Source organism: Mauremys reevesii, linkage group 9 (genome assembly GCF_016161935.1).
Source record: "Mauremys reevesii isolate NIE-2019 linkage group 9, ASM1616193v1, whole genome shotgun sequence".
Lineage (NCBI taxonomy): Eukaryota > Metazoa > Chordata > Testudines > Geoemydidae > Mauremys > Mauremys reevesii.
This window is the reverse complement of record NC_052631.1, coordinates 103,045,569-103,063,354: the sequence shown is the minus strand read 5'-3', so window position 1 is coordinate 103,063,354 and position 17,786 is coordinate 103,045,569. Positions and strand designations below refer to the sequence as shown.

The 17,786-nt window shown below is 55.0% G+C and overlaps 1 protein-coding gene across 10 annotated transcripts in view; it reads left to right on the top strand.

Annotated features, from left to right (window-relative positions):
* The window catches only part of ZMYM3 (zinc finger MYM-type containing 3), a 66,183-nt gene that overhangs the window by 28,941 nt on the left and 19,456 nt on the right, over window positions 1-17,786 (top strand). For all 10 annotated transcript variants that reach the window (XM_039487031.1, XM_039487030.1, XM_039487028.1 and 7 more), the window contains 14 exons: window positions 1,259-2,149; window positions 3,612-3,655; window positions 4,017-4,089; window positions 4,743-5,034; window positions 5,476-5,653; window positions 6,145-6,357; window positions 7,337-7,487; window positions 7,839-7,954; window positions 10,418-10,504; window positions 10,879-11,029; window positions 11,608-11,780; window positions 12,131-12,296; window positions 16,706-16,764; window positions 17,555-17,714. In XM_039487031.1, coding sequence (XP_039342965.1) covers window positions 1,273-2,149; window positions 3,612-3,655; window positions 4,017-4,089; window positions 4,743-5,034; window positions 5,476-5,653; window positions 6,145-6,357; window positions 7,337-7,487; window positions 7,839-7,954; window positions 10,418-10,504; window positions 10,879-11,029; window positions 11,608-11,780; window positions 12,131-12,296; window positions 16,706-16,764; window positions 17,555-17,714 — 2,740 coding nt within the window. In that variant the 5' untranslated portion in view covers window positions 1,259-1,272. The remainder of the gene's footprint in view (window positions 1-1,258; window positions 2,150-3,611; window positions 3,656-4,016; window positions 4,090-4,742; window positions 5,035-5,475; window positions 5,654-6,144; window positions 6,358-7,336; window positions 7,488-7,838; window positions 7,955-10,417; window positions 10,505-10,878; window positions 11,030-11,607; window positions 11,781-12,130; window positions 12,297-16,705; window positions 16,765-17,554; window positions 17,715-17,786) is intronic.

The window sequence follows — 17,786 nt, the reverse complement described above, 5'->3', positions numbered from 1 at the left end:
GTAACAAAAGTTGGAAGGCACATTAAACCTCCTGCCTCAGAGCTTAGACCCATTTCTAACTCTTAGGGATTAGAATGATGCTTTATCCTACATCTGCTCTTGTGGAGTTCTTGCTCCTTCCTCTGAAGTGTCCAGTTCTGGCCTCTGTCAGAAAAAGAATGCCGCACTGGGTAGACCATAGATTTGATCGAGCTGGGCACTTCCCAGGATCCCTCTCCCTCTGGCTTTTACACCTGTCATATAGTTGGTGGCAGTTTTCCTTGTTTAGCAAAGACATATGTATTTCACTCTCCGTTTCTCCTCATAATTCCAGCTTCTCCAGCCCTTGATCATGTTTGTGGCTGTCCTTTGACTTCAACTTCCAATCTCTCACATAATGAGGAGCCCAGAAGTGATCTCATTTCAGCAGGGGTAGCACAGATTGGTGCATCCTTGCTGCCTAGCTTGCTCTGTACCAGTTTCAGGGTAATTGCCCAAGATACTAGTTTATGATTTTCTGTTATGTTTTGTCAGTGGTTTTTAGCCTCTTGGGGTTATTTCTGTCTTCACTCATAACCCGCCTTACTCCCCAGCGGAAGGTTTCTTTCTGCAGAAACCAAACACTCCGCAACTCCTGCACCTATACAGCTGGGATCCCAGAGATATGTCCTTGTCTCCCTGTGTTTTTTGACTCCAAGCTCTTGGGGATAGTCTGCCTCCATGGCGAGGGCTACATAGATTGCAGGGGATTCCTACAGTGAGGGCAGGGGAGGGGTGGCTCCTGGTGGTGAGATGGACTGGCCGGGAGAAAAGGCATTTTAAATAGTAACACATGGGCAGCTGTGTGAGAACTGACCCATCCTGCCCCCTCGTCTGGCTCTGGTGAAGTACTGAGGGGGCAATGGGGCACCCGTCCCACTACCACATTACAGATTGCTGAATAGCTACACAGAGTCCTCTGAATTGAAACACAGTTCCTCTGTAGTAGCTCACCGTGTTTCTCTGCTGTAAACATACTCACTCACCCTTGTAGTTGAGTCCTGGCTATGGTGGAGCATAGGCATGTGGTGGTAAATTCCCAGGCAGGCAGAGCTCAAGGCAGCTTTTTGGCTCCAGAAGTTTGTAACTCCCTCTTATAGTGTGAGAAGTGGAGGTGGGTCGCTTGTCTCCTGGTCTGTGCTAGATTTCCACCAGGAATCTCCTGGTACAGCCTGGAAGAGTGTGTAATGCTGTATGTAGACACTGTAACATTGACTTTCTGGCTCTTTCTCATTTCCAGTTTGCTGCTTCTAAATGGATTCCAGTGAATTTCCTGGATCTTTGGACCCACTTTCTCTGCCTGATAAGCCACTGATTGGTGATCTCCCTGCTGACATGGAGTTTGGGGAAGATCTTCTGGGCTCCCAGACAGCTTCTACACAGCAAGCGTCAGATCTTCACCCCCCTGTGATGGAATGGGATCAGACCAAGCAGGTCACAGCAGATGGGGACTTAGACCTTTTGGTGAAAGCGGACAGTTTGGCTGACCTAAGCAAATCAAACGATCTTGATCTAAATAAACCCAGTGTCTTGGACGTTCTGGAGAAACCTGGTGTCTTAGATGACTTAGATGACGCCACTGACTTGATGGTTCTAGATAAACCAGGGGATTTGGAGGGTCTGTACAAGGCACATTCTTCCCAGGACATGGCGGATGGGCCTGGGGACTCCTCTGTGCTGGCTAGGGAAGACATTGTGCCAGAAGCTTGGAAAGAAGGGGAAGATAAACCAAAATATGACTCTGGGGACCTAAAAGATGATTGTGCTGCTGCGCATTGTGATGGCAACACCCTGGAGTCCCCCCAGCAGCCCATTCCTGTCGCAGGGGAGCTGAGCTGTGCGCCATCCACAGAGGAATTTACAACGCAGCTCTCAAGTTTGCCAGCGGTTTCGCCACAGCTCAGTCTTAAGCAGGCAAAGAAAACAAGGTTGAAGGCACCAAGGAAAAGCTCCCCTGTGCAAAAAGAGGAGGCAGCAGCAGCAGCAGAAGGGCTAGAACCGAGCCCTGCCCTGCCCCCTGAGCACACTGAGGAAGGCCAGGCTGAGGAGGGGGATGAGGATGGTGGTAATACCCTCAGACAAGAGAGCAGCATGCCGAAAGCACAGGAGACCACACTGTCATCATCCCCAGGTAGGTCTTCCAGTGCCGGGGCGAAGTTCTTGCATGACAAGTGGTGGGCAGCCTCTGCTCCAGTAAACTGGAGACTGATCAGCTCTCGACTTACCCTGGGGTCTCCTGCCAGAGTTCCCTCTAATTTTTTCCACCCATGTGCGAAATACATTTTATTATGTGCACCACTATGGAGGTGGTGTGTGACACATGACCTTCATATTGGTGCAAATAACAAAATTCATGTGGTGGGGGTGGGGCCGAGGGGTTCAGAGAGTGGGAGGGGGCTCAGGGCTGCAGCAGAGGGTTGGAGTGCAGGGGGGGTGCAGGCTCGGGCTGGGGGGGCGAGCTCTGAGGTGAGGCTGAAGGGTTCGGAGTGTGAGAGGAGGCTCAGGGCTGGGGCAGAGGGTTGGGTTGTGTGTGGGGGGTGAGGGGTTTGGGGTGCAGGAGGGTGCTCCAGCGCTACGGCAAGGAGAGAGGATTCCCCCAGCTCTCCCCGCAGCAGCACCTGGGCTGGGGCTGCAGGATAGGCGCCCCTCCCCCTGTCCCCGCAGGTCTGGGCCAGAGCTGGGTTCGGGCTTGGGAAGGGGTGCCCCGGCTGCACCTGGGGCTGGGCCAGGCCACTCCGGCCACAGCTGGGTCCACATCGCCCTGGCCACGGCAGGAGGGGCACCCTTTCCCCGGCTGGTCCCCAGCTGCGGCAGGTCTCCGGGCAAGTTCCCTGAGTGCCTGCACTGCTCTAAATAGGCTGCTGCATGGCTGCGCAGCTTACAGGAAACTTAGGTCTCTTCTGTGTGTGAACCAGCATTGCCTGCTAATTGGGTGGGCTGGGGAAGTGGCCCCAATAGGAGAGATTAATAGCTCTGGCAGTCAGGGCCCTGGGTGCAATTGGGCGCACTCATTGGCTGTCGTAGCTTGAAGTTTGGTCCTGTTGGCTACTGGTCCCCCTGCCAAAGCACTGGATTCAGCCCATGCTGGTGCGATTGGTGATGTCTGCGGCTACCTTGGCACTAGGGGTGGAGCATCGTGGGCAGGGCATGTCTCCATTAGGCAGGGTTCATGCCTTGCTCTCCACACCAGGCTGAGGAAGGCCTGGGCCTATCCACACCCTTCCCAGGCTGAGTCTGTTCTGTGTTTACAGAGAGGATTCGGTCGCCAGGTTGGCAGGCTGGCTCCGAAAATGTAGAAGTGACAGCTGCAGCTGCCCAGTGTCTCCCTCCCACTCTGCATGCAGGCCTGCTACCCATGGCATGCTCCCAGGTGTGGAGACCACACCTTGTATGTGGTTCTTCCTCCATGTGGCTCTGTGGTATCAAGCCTTGCTGTGCATACGTAGGCAGGCGCAAAGGCAGGTCTTCTTCCCTGTGATTTCTAGCCCCTCCTGTTTATGCAGAGGGCTGCTGTCTCTGAGCAGGAAGCTTTTCCCCTGCTCTGGAGAGAATCAGGGTCTGGGATTCAGGTGTCATCTGTATTTCCGTTGCAGGAGAAGACCTGGCCGGGAAGGGAAGTGAACAGCCAACTGAGAAGGTGAGGAGAGTTCAGACAAGTGCCTCTGTCTGCAACAGTACTTGAAGGCCACCCCTCTGAGTGAGCATGGGAAGGAGTGTGCATGTCTTCTGGGACAGACACCTTCTCTGTGCTGTGCAGGTGACTTCAGTCTTAGCTCCCTGCCACCTGCCAGGCTACAGCCCCTTTCTCTTAAGCCAGCTCGGTCCCCCTGCCATTCTAAACCCAGTCAGGATTTTGGCTGGGGTTCAGCAAAGCTTGAACCATCTGCAGTTAGTTTGAAAGAAGAGCCCTGTAGCTGGGCCCTGGGAGTGGCCGAGGCTCTCTGTCCATGGTCACCCCAGAAGGTGGTTGGTCTGAATATTCTCTGGGTATCTTCCAGGAGCAGAAGAGAAGCGAACGAGCCAGGAGATCAGAGGCAGCCAGGCCTGAAACTGTGAATTCCTCCGAGAGCAGTAAGTAACCTAGGCTGGCCACTCAGCCCATTTCTAAGTGAGGGGAGTGGGAGGGGGCGGTTTGAGGAGTCATCTGAGAGGCCCCTTCCCAGCCAGGCACAATCCCCTGGGCAACACCCCACCCCACCTGGGGATCAGGAGGTGGGCTTCATTGTAGGGGCTTTCCTGGGGGAAAACATCCAGTGTCTGCCTCTGAGATGCAGAGTCTAAAAGTGCTTGTGGCATCTGCTGCTCCTTCCTCTAGGAGTGGGGAGGAGTTGTGCCCCTCACACCCTGGCTGTGCCACCTGCTCCTTCTCTCTTGTGGGAAGGGGCTGTGGGGAGCTGCCTTGGTCTCTGTAATGCACAGTGGAACGTACAGAGACTTCTGCAGTCTGCTCTAAGTGTTTGCACTTGAACTTGCTGCTAGGCCCCAGAGAATCATGCCTTTCGTGTGGAGACAGCAGTGCCCAAGGCTCAGTGAGCCTGGGGGTTTCCTGCTTCATCCCCTGCCAGCACATTACAGCTTTCCAAGGTCCCTTACTCCTCCCTGCTGAGGGAATTCCAGGTTCTGCACCCTGAAATGGACTCCAGAAAGCCCCGTCCCCAGTCTGGACATAGGATTATGCCGCGGTCCCTAACAGGGAATCTGTCTCTCTCTTTCCCTGCTCACAGTCCCGGTCTCTGACGAGGACTCGGATGCTATGGTGGATGATCCCAATGACGAGGACTTTGTTCCCTTCCGTACCCGGCGCTCGACCCGCATGTCCTTGCGCACACAGATGGCTCAGCGGGCTGCCCGCTCCACCGTCACCAAGATGACTTGTGCCAACTGCCGGACCCCACTGCAGAAGGGCCAGACCGCTTACCAGCGCAAAGGGCTCCCTCAGCTCTTCTGCTCCAGTTCCTGTCTCACCACCTTCTCCAAGAAACCACCTGGCAAGAAGATCTGCACCTTCTGTAAAAAGTGTGTGCCCTCCCTGCTTTATCCGCCCTCTCGCCCCCCTCCCCCCGCCTTCCATCTGACTAGCCACCCTTGCCCTCATCTCACCCTGCCTTCCTCACCCACCTACCCATGTGCCCTGCTTTCACAGTATTGCTTACCCCTACCTACCTTTCCTCGCGCCCACCCTCACACTCTCCCCAACCCACTACCCTTCCTGCTGAATCCCTTGTCTACTGTCCCACCCATGTCACCCCATCCTGCTCCCTTGCCCCCCTTCATACTCCTGGCCTCCCTCCCAATACCCTGTCATTCCCCACCACAGGACTCCACTCCCTCTAGCTGCACTTTCTGCTCCCCCTCACATCCCCCTGTCCTGGAGCTCCTTGCATTACGGCCGACCCTCCCTCTTTGTCCTGGAGTGGGGGTGTCCCCTGCGCTAACCAGTCCCTTCCTGCCCTGCAGAGAGATCTGGAACACCAAGGATTCTGTTGTGGCCCAAATTGGCTCAGGTGGCTCTTTCCATGAGTTCTGCACCTCTGTGTGCCTCTCCCTCTACGAAGCGCAGCAGCAGAGACCAGCCCCTCAGCCTGCAGAGGCCTCGGACACCAGCCGCTGCAGTGTCTGTCACAAGCCTGGGGAGGTAAGCAGAGCCCAGGTCTCTCCATTGTTTGGCCCAAGAAGCTTTGAAGCCATCTGCTGGAGCTGGAGTTAATGCAACTGCCCACACCTTCCAGGTGCTTGTGAGCTGCCTAATCTAGTTATAGGGGCTTGGTTGAGCCTATCAGTATCTGGGTTGGCTTGGGGAACCTGCCAGGAACTCCTGTGGCCTCAGGCTGTGGCCTGTGTGCAGATTTGGGCTTGTTTTCAGATTCTTCCTTTTCCATTGTTTTCTACCCGTCAGCCTCAGAGGCGCAGCTTCTGCTCTCTTCTCCCCACGCTGCCCCTTGCAGCTCCCCGTGCCGCTCATTCCATTGTCCTGTTGGGATGGGAGCCAGCCTGCATGGGTTTCCTAGAGTAATGGCCCTTCCTGCCCAGAGGCACAGGCCAGCTCGAGGGCCAGGCCCCTGCGGAATGGCAGGGCTGGGCCTGTGCTTGCGTCTGAGGCAGTGCCTGGTGCTGGTGTGTGTACAGATCCAGCACGAGGTCAGCAATGGGAACGTGGTGCACCGGCTCTGCAGTGACGCCTGCTTCACCAAATTCCGAGCCACCAAGGGGCTGAAAACCAACTGCTGCGATAACTGCGGCCTCTACATCTACAACAAGGGGCTGCCGCTGGAGTACCTCTTCCATGAGGGCCAGCAGAAACGCTTCTGCAATTCCACCTGTCTGAATAGCTACAAGAAGGTGAGGTGTTCCTGGAGACAGGGAGGGGCTCTGGGGGCACCCATCTCCCTTTCCCGAGGCTTTACCAGCCTTCTCCTGGCTCAGTGCAGGGCGCTTCCTCTGCAGTAGCAGCAGCGCCGAGCAGTCTCGCTCTCATCTCCTCCAATGCTCAGGAAGCTTCTTAATAAAAGAGAGCCAGGCTCTCTTCAAAGCAGACCAGTGGAGGTGCACTGAGCTTACTCTTGCTGCTGGGGCTGCAGCTCCCCAGGCCTGGCCCTGGGACCTGGGGGCTGGTGCTCCTGGTCACTTGCCTGGTGAGGCTGATTGTCAAAGGCACAGAGCTGGCTTCTTACGGTGGAGCTGGTCAAAGGCACAGAGCTGGTTCTATCCTGTCAAGTATCAGAGGGGGAGCCGTGTTAGTCTGGATCTGTAAAAGCAGCAAAGAGTCCTGTGGCAGCTTATAGACTAACAGACGTTTTGGAGCATGAGCTTTCGTGGATGAATACCCAGAGCATGCATCCGACGAAGTGGGTATTCACCCACGAAAGCTCATGCTCCAAAACTTCTGTTAGTCTATAAGCTGCCACAGGACTCTGTGCTGGTTCTGTCCTCCTGTGCTGTGCAGGATTCTGTAAACTAGACAATATCCCCACTGAGGGGCCTCTCTTGCATCCAGCCGTGGGGTCCCTACAAAGCAGCTGTGTGCCCCAGGCTAGCCTGAGATCTAGGTGGGGTCTCAGATGGTAGAGAGGAGCATGACCTGCTCTCGGGCATTGCCAACAGCTGCCAGGGCCTGTGACCCAAGGGGGGAACAGAGTGCAATCTTGTCGTCCATGTTGTGTGTTCATGTCAGCCTGCTGTAGAGCTGCCTTGTGGAGCCATTGAAGGGGATGGGAGGAGGGAGAGTGGGTAAGATGGGATGAGGATGGGCTAGGACATGGGATGGAGGAAAGCAGGGGCCTGAGCTCTCCAGTAGCCACCCTCTGCTTTATGCTTGCAGAAGAATACCCGCGTGTACCCCTGCATGTGGTGCAAAACGCTGTGTAAGAACTTCGACATGCTGCCCAACGTGGATCGGAGCGGCAAGATGGGCCTGTTCTGCTCCATCTGCTGCACCACCTCTCACAAAGTGAAGCAGTCGGGTCTGACCGGTAAGAGAACGTCAGCCCCAAAGGGCGGGCCCTATGTCGCTGACCTCTGACCTGTCGGAGTGAGGCTTAGGGGGATCCCACAGAGAGAGGTGTCACACGTTTGGGGATCTCCAACATTGCCCTAGGTAAGCCCGGGTTGGTCACCGAGCTGGAGTGAGGCTGCGACCTCCCTGACCCCTGAGGCAGCATTTCTGCCCTGCAAAGCCCAGCATCCCCGTTCTCCTGCGATTGTTGCACCAGGATGTCTGAGTACCAGGCCCACTATAGAGAATGGGATAGGAACGTGCAGCCCATTTTCTCCCTCCAGTCCCACCTTCCACACTGCTGCCATCACTGTCTCTGTCTTGCTAGGTCCCGCTAGGCCCTGCAGCTTCTGCAGAAAGAGCCTGTCTGAGCCCTGCTATTACAACAAGACTGACCGGGTTGTGTACCAGTTCTGCAGCCCCAGCTGCTGGACCAAATTCCAGGTACTGAAACATGCTTCCTGTCAGGGAGGGGTCCCCCTCCCCTCCCCTCTCCTCTCCCAGCAGAGAGAGGCTGCTGCTTCCTGGGACTCCAACAGGGTGGGCACACTGGAAAGTCTCAGCTGGGGCATAGGAGTAAATTACAACCAGCTACATCTTGCAGCCAGCCTAAGAGCAGAGGGTGGGACCAGCACCAGGGTTACTTACGAGCACAGTCCCTGCAGCTCCTATGCCCCAGCTGGGACTTTCCAGTGTGCACTCCCTGTAGGAGTCCCAGGAAGGAGCAGCCCCAGAGAATGTGGACCAAGAGTCCTAAGAGAATGGGAGATCTTTGGCCCACTGACATGCATTTTGAGTGGATCTTGGAATACTGAGGAAATTCCAGAAGACTTGGAAGAGAGCTAATGTCATGCAATGGTTCAAAAACGATAAGCAGGGTGACCTGTATAGTCCAGTTAGCCTGCCATCAATCCCTGGCAAAGTAATGAAAAAGCAAATACAGGAATCAATCAATAAAGAATTAAAGGATGGGAATGTAAGTCATGTCAGTCATCATGGCTTTATGGGAAATAGGTCTTGTCAAACAAACCTGGTTTGGCTGATGAAAGAGAACTGTGTAGATGTAATACAGTTAGACTTTAGTAAGGGGTTTGTCATAGTGACACGCAACGTGTTGATTAAAAAGTTACCACTGTATGATATCCGTCAAGCACATATTAAATGGATTAAGAATGGTTAATGGACAGATCTCAAAAATCAGAGGGGGAGCCGTGTTAGTCTGGATCTGTAAAAGTAGCAAAGAGTCTTGTGGCACCTTGTAGACTAACAGACGTTTTGGAGCATGAGCTTTCATGGGTGAATACCCACTTCGTCGGATGCATCATGCTCCAAAGCTCATGCTCCAAAGCTCGAAAGCTCATGCTCCAAAACGTCTGTTAGTCTATAAAGTGCCACAAGACTCTTTGCTACTTTTACAGATCTCAAAAAATAACTGTCAATAGGGAATTACTGAATGGGGATGTTTCTAGTGGGGTCCCACAGGGATTGGTCTCCTAGGCCCAGTGGTCACCATTTTCATCAATGATCTGGAAGGAAATATAAATTTTTGCTGATACGCTTTGTGGATGACACAAAGCTTGGCAGTGGTAAATGATGTGAGGACAGGCAGGCATACAGAGCTATCTGGTTTGATTGGTAAGTTGGTCCCATTCAAACAACATGTGTTTTAATAAAGCCAAATGCAAGTTCATGCATCTAGGAACAATGAATGCCAACCACTGGGGAAGGGGACTGTATCCTGGAAAGCAGGGACTCTGAAGGGTTTAGGGGTCATAGCAGACAAGCAGCTGAGTGGGAGCTCCCAGTGCACTGCTCTGGCAAAGGGCTAATGTGACTCTTGGCTGTGTAAACGGACATAGTGAGTGGGGGAGCTAGGAGGGGACCTCACCTCTGAATAAGGCGTTGGTGAGGCTGATCCTGAACTGCATCCAGCTCTGGTGTCCACACCTTAAAAAGTGTTGAAACATTGGAGAGGGTGCAGAACAGAGCCACAACAGGGATTTGAGGGCTGGAGAAAACATGTGCTTAGAGGCCAATGTGTTTAGCTTGTCAGAAAGACACTTGAGAGGTGAGTTGATCACAGTGTCTGAACATCTTTGTGGGGAGAAAATACGGGGCACTCTGTGGCTCTTTAATTTAGCAGAGAAAGGCAGAGCGAGAACCAGTGGCTGGCAGCCAAAGCTAGATGCGTTCAGATTAGAAATAAAGCATCAGCGTTTCAGGGAGGGTGATTAGCCATTGGCACAAACTCCCCAGGAAGTGGTGGATTCTCCATCTCTTGAGGTCTGCACATGAGGTCTTGGATCTAGACTGTTCTCAGTGGTAGCAGATGACAGAACAAGGAGCAATGGTCTCAAGTTGCAGTGAGGGAGGTCTAGGTTGGATATTAGGAAACACTATTTCACTAGGAGGGTGGTGAAGCACTGGAATGGGTTCCCTAGGGAGGTGGTGGAATCTCCTTCCTTAGAGGTTTTTAAGGTCAGGCTTGACAAAGCCCTGGCTGGGATGATTTAGTTGGGGATTGGTCCTGCTTTGAGCAGGGGGTTGGACTAGATGACCTCCTGAGGTCCCTCCAGCCCTGAGATTCTATGATTCTATGAGGGCTGGATGCCTATCTGGAAGATCTGCTTTTAACATAACCCCATGTTCTAGGGCTCAATACAAGGGGAACTGAGTGGAATGTAATGGCCTATCACCATCAGGAGGTCAGACTAGATGCTCTAATGGTCCCCTTCTGGCCTTAAGCTCAGTGACCTTAGAATGTGCTGGCAGGCAGAGGTGGGTGGGGATACGTTGGCCAGTGAGTGTGGTGGGGCTGGGCAGGAATGCTCCAGCTGGTGGGCACGGTGGGTACATCTGTCCCCTATGTGCCCTTTCTCCTTTAACTTTCTCCCTTTCTCCCTGCAGCGCACCAGCCCCGAGGGGGGAATCCACCTGAACTGTCATTACTGTCACAATCTCTTCAGTGGGAAGCCAGAGATTCTGGACTGGCAGGTGAGAAGGGACAGCAGGGTCTTGGGCCCTGGGTACATGGATTTGCGGAGCCTCCTCAGGTTCCTTTCCCTGCTCTGAAGAGGGAGCAGGAGGGGCAAGAGTGGAGCCACCCTTGGACATTGACAGAGCCCAGGTCAGCCTGCTCTCGACCAGATTAGCTGGCAGCCATAGCCCTGTGGGGGTGGCTATGAAAGACATTCTCCTGGTGTTCAGGGTACAGGCTGGGCTGGGTACGGATTGATTCCCCCTTGCCCTAGTTCCTACACTGGGGACATTGTGACTCTATCTACCCAGCGCTGTGATTCTGCTCCTGCTTTCCTAGCCAGCCTAGGTTTGTCCCGCCAGGCTGACCCAGGCAGCGGTCTCTTTGGCAGGACAAAGTGTACCAGTTCTGCTGTAAGGACTGCTGCGAGGACTTCAAGCGGCTGCGTGGGGTGGTGTCCCAGTGTGAGCACTGCAAGCAGGAGAAGCTGCTGCACGAGAAGATCCGCTTCTCTGGGGTGGAGAAGAACTTCTGCAGCGAAGGTATATGGAGGAAGCATGGGAGAGGAAGGTGCTTGCTGCCGACCCTGTGGCTTGGGGAAAGGAGAGACCTTGTAGTGGAATGGAGGGAGGTCTGTCATGCCATGGCAAAGGCCTTGCCTTGTAGTGCAGGGAGGCTGATTCAGGGGTGGAGTATTGGCTGCCAGCACCTGGGAAGAAGCGTTGCCATCCAGTGTCAGCTTGGGGAGGGCTGTCTCATTGCTTTTCTCTGTCTGAGGGTTGGGGGAGACAGCAGGTGGCAGCTCCGCACCTCCTGTCATCACACATCTGCACTCCTGCACCTGGGCTGGCCTGGCCTGACCTTGTCCTGGCTGGCAAGTTCCTGCACACAGGAGGCTGGAGGCGTTTGTTTGGAGTCATGCTCTGCCTAGGAGCAAAGAGGTGAGAGATGGCAAATCCGCGGAGGTCCTATGTCGTCCCAGCCCCGGGGCCAGTGCAGGATTGTTCCCGACAACGTTGTGCTCTGTTGTGTCTCCACACACCTGGCTTCTGGTCTTGTTCAGGTCAGGGAGTCCCCCAGTGCATCCTGGGAAGGTTTCACTCCTATTGTTTCTCCGCAGGGTGTGTGCTTCTTTACAAACAGGATTTTACCAAGAACCTGGGTCTGTGCTGCATCACCTGCACCTACTGTTCCCAGACCTGCCAGCGAGCGGTCACCGAGCAGCTGGAGGGCAGCACCTGGGACTTCTGTAGTGAAGACTGCAAGAGCAAATACTTGCTATGGTACTTCAAGGTCAGTATCGGCATTGTCAGCCTTGCACTGAATTGCTGGTGTGGGCACTGATCCAGAGAACTGGATCCTACTCTGGGGAGCTGGCCCTGCTGGAGTCCCCAGCTAGCAATGATGGGACACTGCTATGGGGAAGCTCACAGTTGATCCTGCCAGAGCACTGCTCTGAGGAAGTTTGTACTGTGGGAGTCCACAGCTAGTGGTGGTGTGGAGAAGCTTGCACTGCTGTTGCTGACAGGGCACTTCTGTGGGGAAGTTCACAGCATCTTACCAAGTGTTCCTCTTTCTCTGCATGCAGAGTGCGTGTGGTTAGTTACTTGGTTGTTTGTGTCTCCTACCACTCGGGGCTTTAGGCAGCTCGGTGCCATGCCTGCAAGCGTCAGGGGAAGCTGCTGGAAACCATCCACTGGCGGGGGCAAATCAAACACTTCTGCAACCAGCAGTGTCTGCTGAGGTTTTACAATCAACAGAACCAGCCCAACCTGGACACGCAGAAGGGGCCCGAGAGCCTGCTGAACAGTGAGTAGGAAGGAGGGAGGGAGCCCATCAGAGCTCAGCCCGAGAGAGACAGGGAGAACTGGAAGCTCCAGTGCTGGGACTGGACGAGACATTAGGGAACAATCCTGCACTGGCCCCTGGGGGGATGGACTGAGTGGGACCTACTGGGGCTTCTCCATCTCTAACATCTATGGTTCTATGACACACAGGGCCCAGATGGGAGGAGCCGGCGCCAGCATGCTGCCTGTAGCTCTCACTCTTAGCGAGGATGCTCAGGTCTTTAACGGGCGACTCCAGCCTCTTTCCTCAAGTTGCCAACTGGGAGCTTGATTTAAAGGGTTAGGGGACAGTGTGGATTGACTTGATAATCCACTTCCAGTCCCACACCACCTCTGAGCTGTGACCTCCTCAGATCTCATAAACTAAGCAGGATTGGGCCAGGTCAGTGCTTGGATGGGAGACCTTCAAGGAACACCCAGGGTGCTGCAGGAAGTGGTGCTGGTGATGCTGTCGGTGGGGCTTTTCCCTCAGTCAGAACTGAGCCAGTAACGGAGCAGGACAGTAGAGGGTGCTGTGCTGCTCTTTTAATGAGACATAACATGGAAGTCTTTCTGCTTGTCTGCAGTCCCAGGCAGTTGTGGGTAGTGTTGGGGTTGCTAACCCCAGTGTCCTGGACAATCCTGTGCTGTGTTCCAGGAGTTCCAGTTGGAGGTTGAATTCTCTCTGCCTGTTGCCCTGTTTCCTGTAGTTAACTTGTGAAAATCAGTGGTAGGACATTGCAAAGTGCCTTGGGATCTCCCTGGATGGCAGGTGGCGATTGGTACCGTGAGGGGACACAGCTAACCCCGTCCTGGGCACACAGACGTAGCCTTGCTCTGCTTGGCTGTTGTTGGGGCCAGGACCTCCCCCTTGTTACTCACTTGATTTGGTTTAGGCTTGCATGCTGCCCAGGACATGTGGTGCTTTGTAATACTGGGAGATCAAATGACTTGAACTTCAGATGGACCCAGCATCAACTTTTGCCAAACCCTGAGCCTGCTGCCACAAGCACTACACCCTTAGAAGAGCAAATATTCCTCACTGAGAAAGTCCCTGGCTCACCTGCACCAAGGTGAGGGAATACATTCCAGAGACCAGGGCTCTGCCCCCAGTCTCCAGGCTCTGTTGCCAGGAGAAGGGGACAGGAATGGACCGGCACCATAATCCAGATGGATGGCAGGGCAGCTAACAGCAGAGCTGTTCCATGTACTCCCGGTGAGAAGCAGCACTCAATAAGTGGCAGCCTTTTCTGTAGCCAGTGAAGCCCCTGATCGCTGTCTAGGGGTCACTCCACCTAAAGTATGTTGGAGCAGCAAAGGCCAGGAGCAAGGGCAAGGCCCTGCACATCGAAAGGGGGCAGGAGGGCCTGCGTGCTGGAGTGACCCACCCTGGCGGCCCCAGGGGCCCGGAACTTGTGGCTACCTGGATAAAGCACTGTTGGCCCCTCGTGGTATTGAGACATCTGGGAGCTGAGAATCCAGCCAGGCAAGATGTGTCAGGCTCCCCCGACAGAGGGTGAGTGTTACGCCTGCCATTTCCCAGTTCAGCAGCGTTGTCCCTGCCATGCTCTGATCTCGCCTAGCCACAGGGGAAGCCGATAGCTGCACTGTCCATAGCTGATAACATGGACTCCTCCACAGCTGAAGGCACTACTACCTCACCACCTCCTTCCTTGCCCTTGAGGTAGTGCATACTCTTGAGGGGCCTCTAACGCTGCCCTCTGGAGCACTCACACAAGAGTGAACCTGTTTCACACGCCATGGCCATGGCTTCTGCAGCACAGGCTGCAGGGGTTTTGTAAGACTCCCCTTCTCCCCCCAAGCCCAGTAGTCAGCCAGCCCATCTATCTGTGTTGCTGATCTTCTTTATCCCCTTTGAAAGTGATGAATAGGTGGCTCATCTGAAATACACCCAGTGCTGCCCACCTTTGATGGCAGTGCCATTTGTATGTGAGCCCAAGAACAGGCATGGAGCCTCCTGAAGGGAGGCTGGGATTTCACAAGGATGTTTTCTCAGCACAGAGCAGTACATACATGGGAAGTGAAAGGCTTGAAGGATCTTACTGCTGTGTGCCACCCCTGATCCCCAAGATGAGCTGGGCAGGTGCTAGGTCTCAGGAAATGGGTAGGTCAGAAGCCACCTGTGTGTAGTAACTAACTAGATTCCGATCGACAGCCCACGGAGTTCAGGCCTACAGCAGGGTTCCCCCCGGAGATCCCAGGTTTGGAGGGTGATATGCCTGTCCCAGAACTCATGGGTTCGAGTGACCTGCCAGAGCACAGAGAGACAGCAGGAAAGAGCTCCTCTTGCAGGGCTGTGTATTCTGGTTGGGCCCTGTACAGGTTCAGCTCCAGCAGCCCAAACCAGGAAAGGCATTTCCTATCAGCAGTGCTCCGGGTGGTTCAGGTGACAGCACAAAGGAGCACGTTGGGACCAACACCCTCTTCCCCAGCACTGTGGAGATGGCACCATCGCTCCAGAAGCAGCCGCAGGGTCAAAGAGATGAGGAACTCTGGAGGGCCACGAGTAGTAAGAAACCAGTGACTGCCTGGGACAGACCTGGAGCCTTATGCAGTTCTGATTCCGTCCCAAGCACAGCCGCTGGCTGCTCATTCTTCAGGCTCTTGTGCCTCGTGGCTTTCCAGAGCTCTGCAGCCCTTTGACCCTGTGGCTGCTGTCTGGAAAGATGGTGCCGCTGGAACTGCTTAGTGAATTGCAGGTTGCCACTGCCCTTCTTCAGACTAAGTCTCTGTGTGTGAGCACCAGAGCCCCGGGCTGGGTTTGGGGAGGCCTGTGTCCCAGAGCTGTGGACAGTCTCTCACTGGGAAGGATTGGCTCTCCAACAGGCCCTACTGCACTTCATCCCTCTCAGGCTGGCCAGACATTCCTGTGCAGAACGGCAATCTTCCCAGACGGGGGCTTTGAGAGCTCCTGACCTGATGTCAGGAAGAACCCTAGAACCAGGCAGGGTGCCTCAGAGGAGCACCTGACCCAGAAGATGGGGGATTGGTCACTTAGCTTGTGGGGCTCTGTGAGGGACTTTCTAGGCTCCCATCCCCTCATGCAGAGGGTCCTTTCTCCTTGGCCAGGCGGGGTGCTGCTCTAGGCCTCTGATTGCTCCGCTGCAGAGATGCCTGTCACCCAGCCTAGCTCATGCCCCCCAGCCCTGGCCTTCCCCGCTGACAGCCATGCTCTCTTGGAGACAGGCACGTTATGGGCTCCATTCTGTCTGGGCTGGCTGCCTGTCTGCTGAGGTCCCCCAAGAGATCTGCAGATTCTGCAGCTGGGGACCCTTGCCAGCCCTGCGGCAGGATTCTCGGGAAAGGACTTGCTGCAGCCCCCCAGCTGGAATCGTCAAGTGGGCTGTGCTTGGATTTCCCCAACAGCACAGAGACAGAAGATCTGTGTGGGTCAAGCACCCAAGAAGGGCTGGTCCCATGACCCCTTCTGTTGCCTGACAGGGCTGGGCCATTGGCAGCTCCTTGCTCTGCTCAGGGAGAAGTGCACTGTGGGGGACAGGTGCCTCTGTGACTCCTGCTCCTTAGCATGTTGAGGCTCTGCCGAAGCCTACACGGAGAGCTGAGCATCCATTGCTGCTCCGTTTTCGTTAGTACTGTGTATGGCCGTCCCTGCCCACCGGTGCTCACAGTCTAATGCCTGCTGGGTAATTCTGGACACGCTGGCAGACGTGGGTGAAGGAGCTACCAATAAACTACTCCTGAGAGGGTCTTGGGTAGACCATTCATCTCTATGCTTAGTAGCTGGTTGGCTTGTTTCCTGACCTGGTCTGCTATTACCTCTGCCAGACAGAATCCCTGAGTTAGGCCATCTGTCTCCAGAGTGCACTTGGCTATGCCATCCTCACTCCTGGGGGGCATGGCAGGGCAGATTTTGGCAGTATTGTTAATCATTTGACCTTCTCTGCCACCTTCCTCCTGAAGATCCCAAAGCACTTTGCAAAGGGGTACCCTGGTTTACAGTGGGGAGACTGAGGCACAGGGAGGGGACGTGGTTCAGCTAAGGCTATGCAGCAGGTCAGTGGTCAATTGGGGAATAAAAGTCTGGAATCTGCTGCCCACTGCCGTGTTGGGGATGGGTAGGTGCCAGGCCAGTGCTGACAGCTGGGATGGAGTGCTGGGGAGAGCAAGATAACAGTGCAGACAATGATGTGATTTTTAAGGTCCAGTATCTTGTGACCTCATTGGGCTAGAAACATTGGCAAGTATGGTACAGGACTGGCCCTGAGCTAGTGAGAAGAGAGCATGTCAATCCCTGCTCTTCTGGCCAGTGGCTGCTGCCATGTCCAGGCCCACCAGTGGGACCCGCCAGCCTGAGAGTGCAGGCGAGCAAGAATGCAGCACGTGCTCATGGTTCTTCTCTTTCCCTTGCAGGTCAGACTCCCGAGCCCAAACCTCCTGGCTCTTCCCCACAGAAAGCAGAGACTAATATGGTGAGGCCTGAGGGGGAACACATTGGGAGAGGCCCTTGGGCTGCCCTTGCCCCAAAGGGGGACTTCCTGAGTGGTAACAAATTCTAGGACCTGGCCAGTGTTTCCAGGGTGACACTGGCCCCATCTGAGGCTGGGGCAGCATCTCTGTGCGTGGGCAGAGGAGCCTGAGGTGTGCTGCTGGGACCCAGCCTGTGGGGAGGGCAGTACGGCTGCGTGGGCAAGTGGCAGTGGCTGACTGGCCCTAGTAGAGCAGATAAACGCCATGGGAAGGCACGTCAGTGCAGAGCTAGGAGTGGTTCCCAGCACTGACTGACGCATGCCCTCACCCTGTTTTCCCCCCGGCCTGTGGCTGTTCATTTCACTTGCAAAAGCCTGGGACCCTGAAAAGAACAAATTCCTTCCCTGCTCCCTAGGCTGGGACTGATGGGTGCTACGCTCCCTGCTGATTGGGGCTCGTCGGTCACCGATTCTGAGCTCGCTGCTCCTTTGGCCAGGTCTGCACCCCTAGGCAGTGCAGCCCATTCAGGGCTTGGCTCCCCGGCATGGGGTGTGTCCGTAGGTACAAGCACCTGCTGAGTGTTTGGCTTGAGAGCAGTGAATGGTGCTGGGGTGGGTACCTGGGGGTCTGCAGGTACTGCCTGAGATGGTGGCAGCAGGAGGCACCACCAGCAGCAGCTTCAGGGAGAAGGTCCCTGGCCATGGGGACTGGGCCTTTGCCATGTGGGTTGTTGGGGGAGAGGGGTGTTTACCAGCACAGGACACAGACTTGTCCCTTTCTGGATTTCGACAGGTGTCTGCAAAGGCCTCCTCAGCCCAGATGTCCCCAGCCCCCCCACCGCCACCAGTTCCAGCCACGCCTCGGAAGAACAAGGCTGCTATGTGCAAACCATTGATGCAGAACCGGGGTGTGTCCTGCAAGATAGAAGTGAAGTCCAAGGGATGTCAGACAGGTAAGAGCATGTGCTGTGTCTTCCTGGGGCTGCAGGGACCACTGGGACAAGTTCCTGACTGAGTGTGTGTAA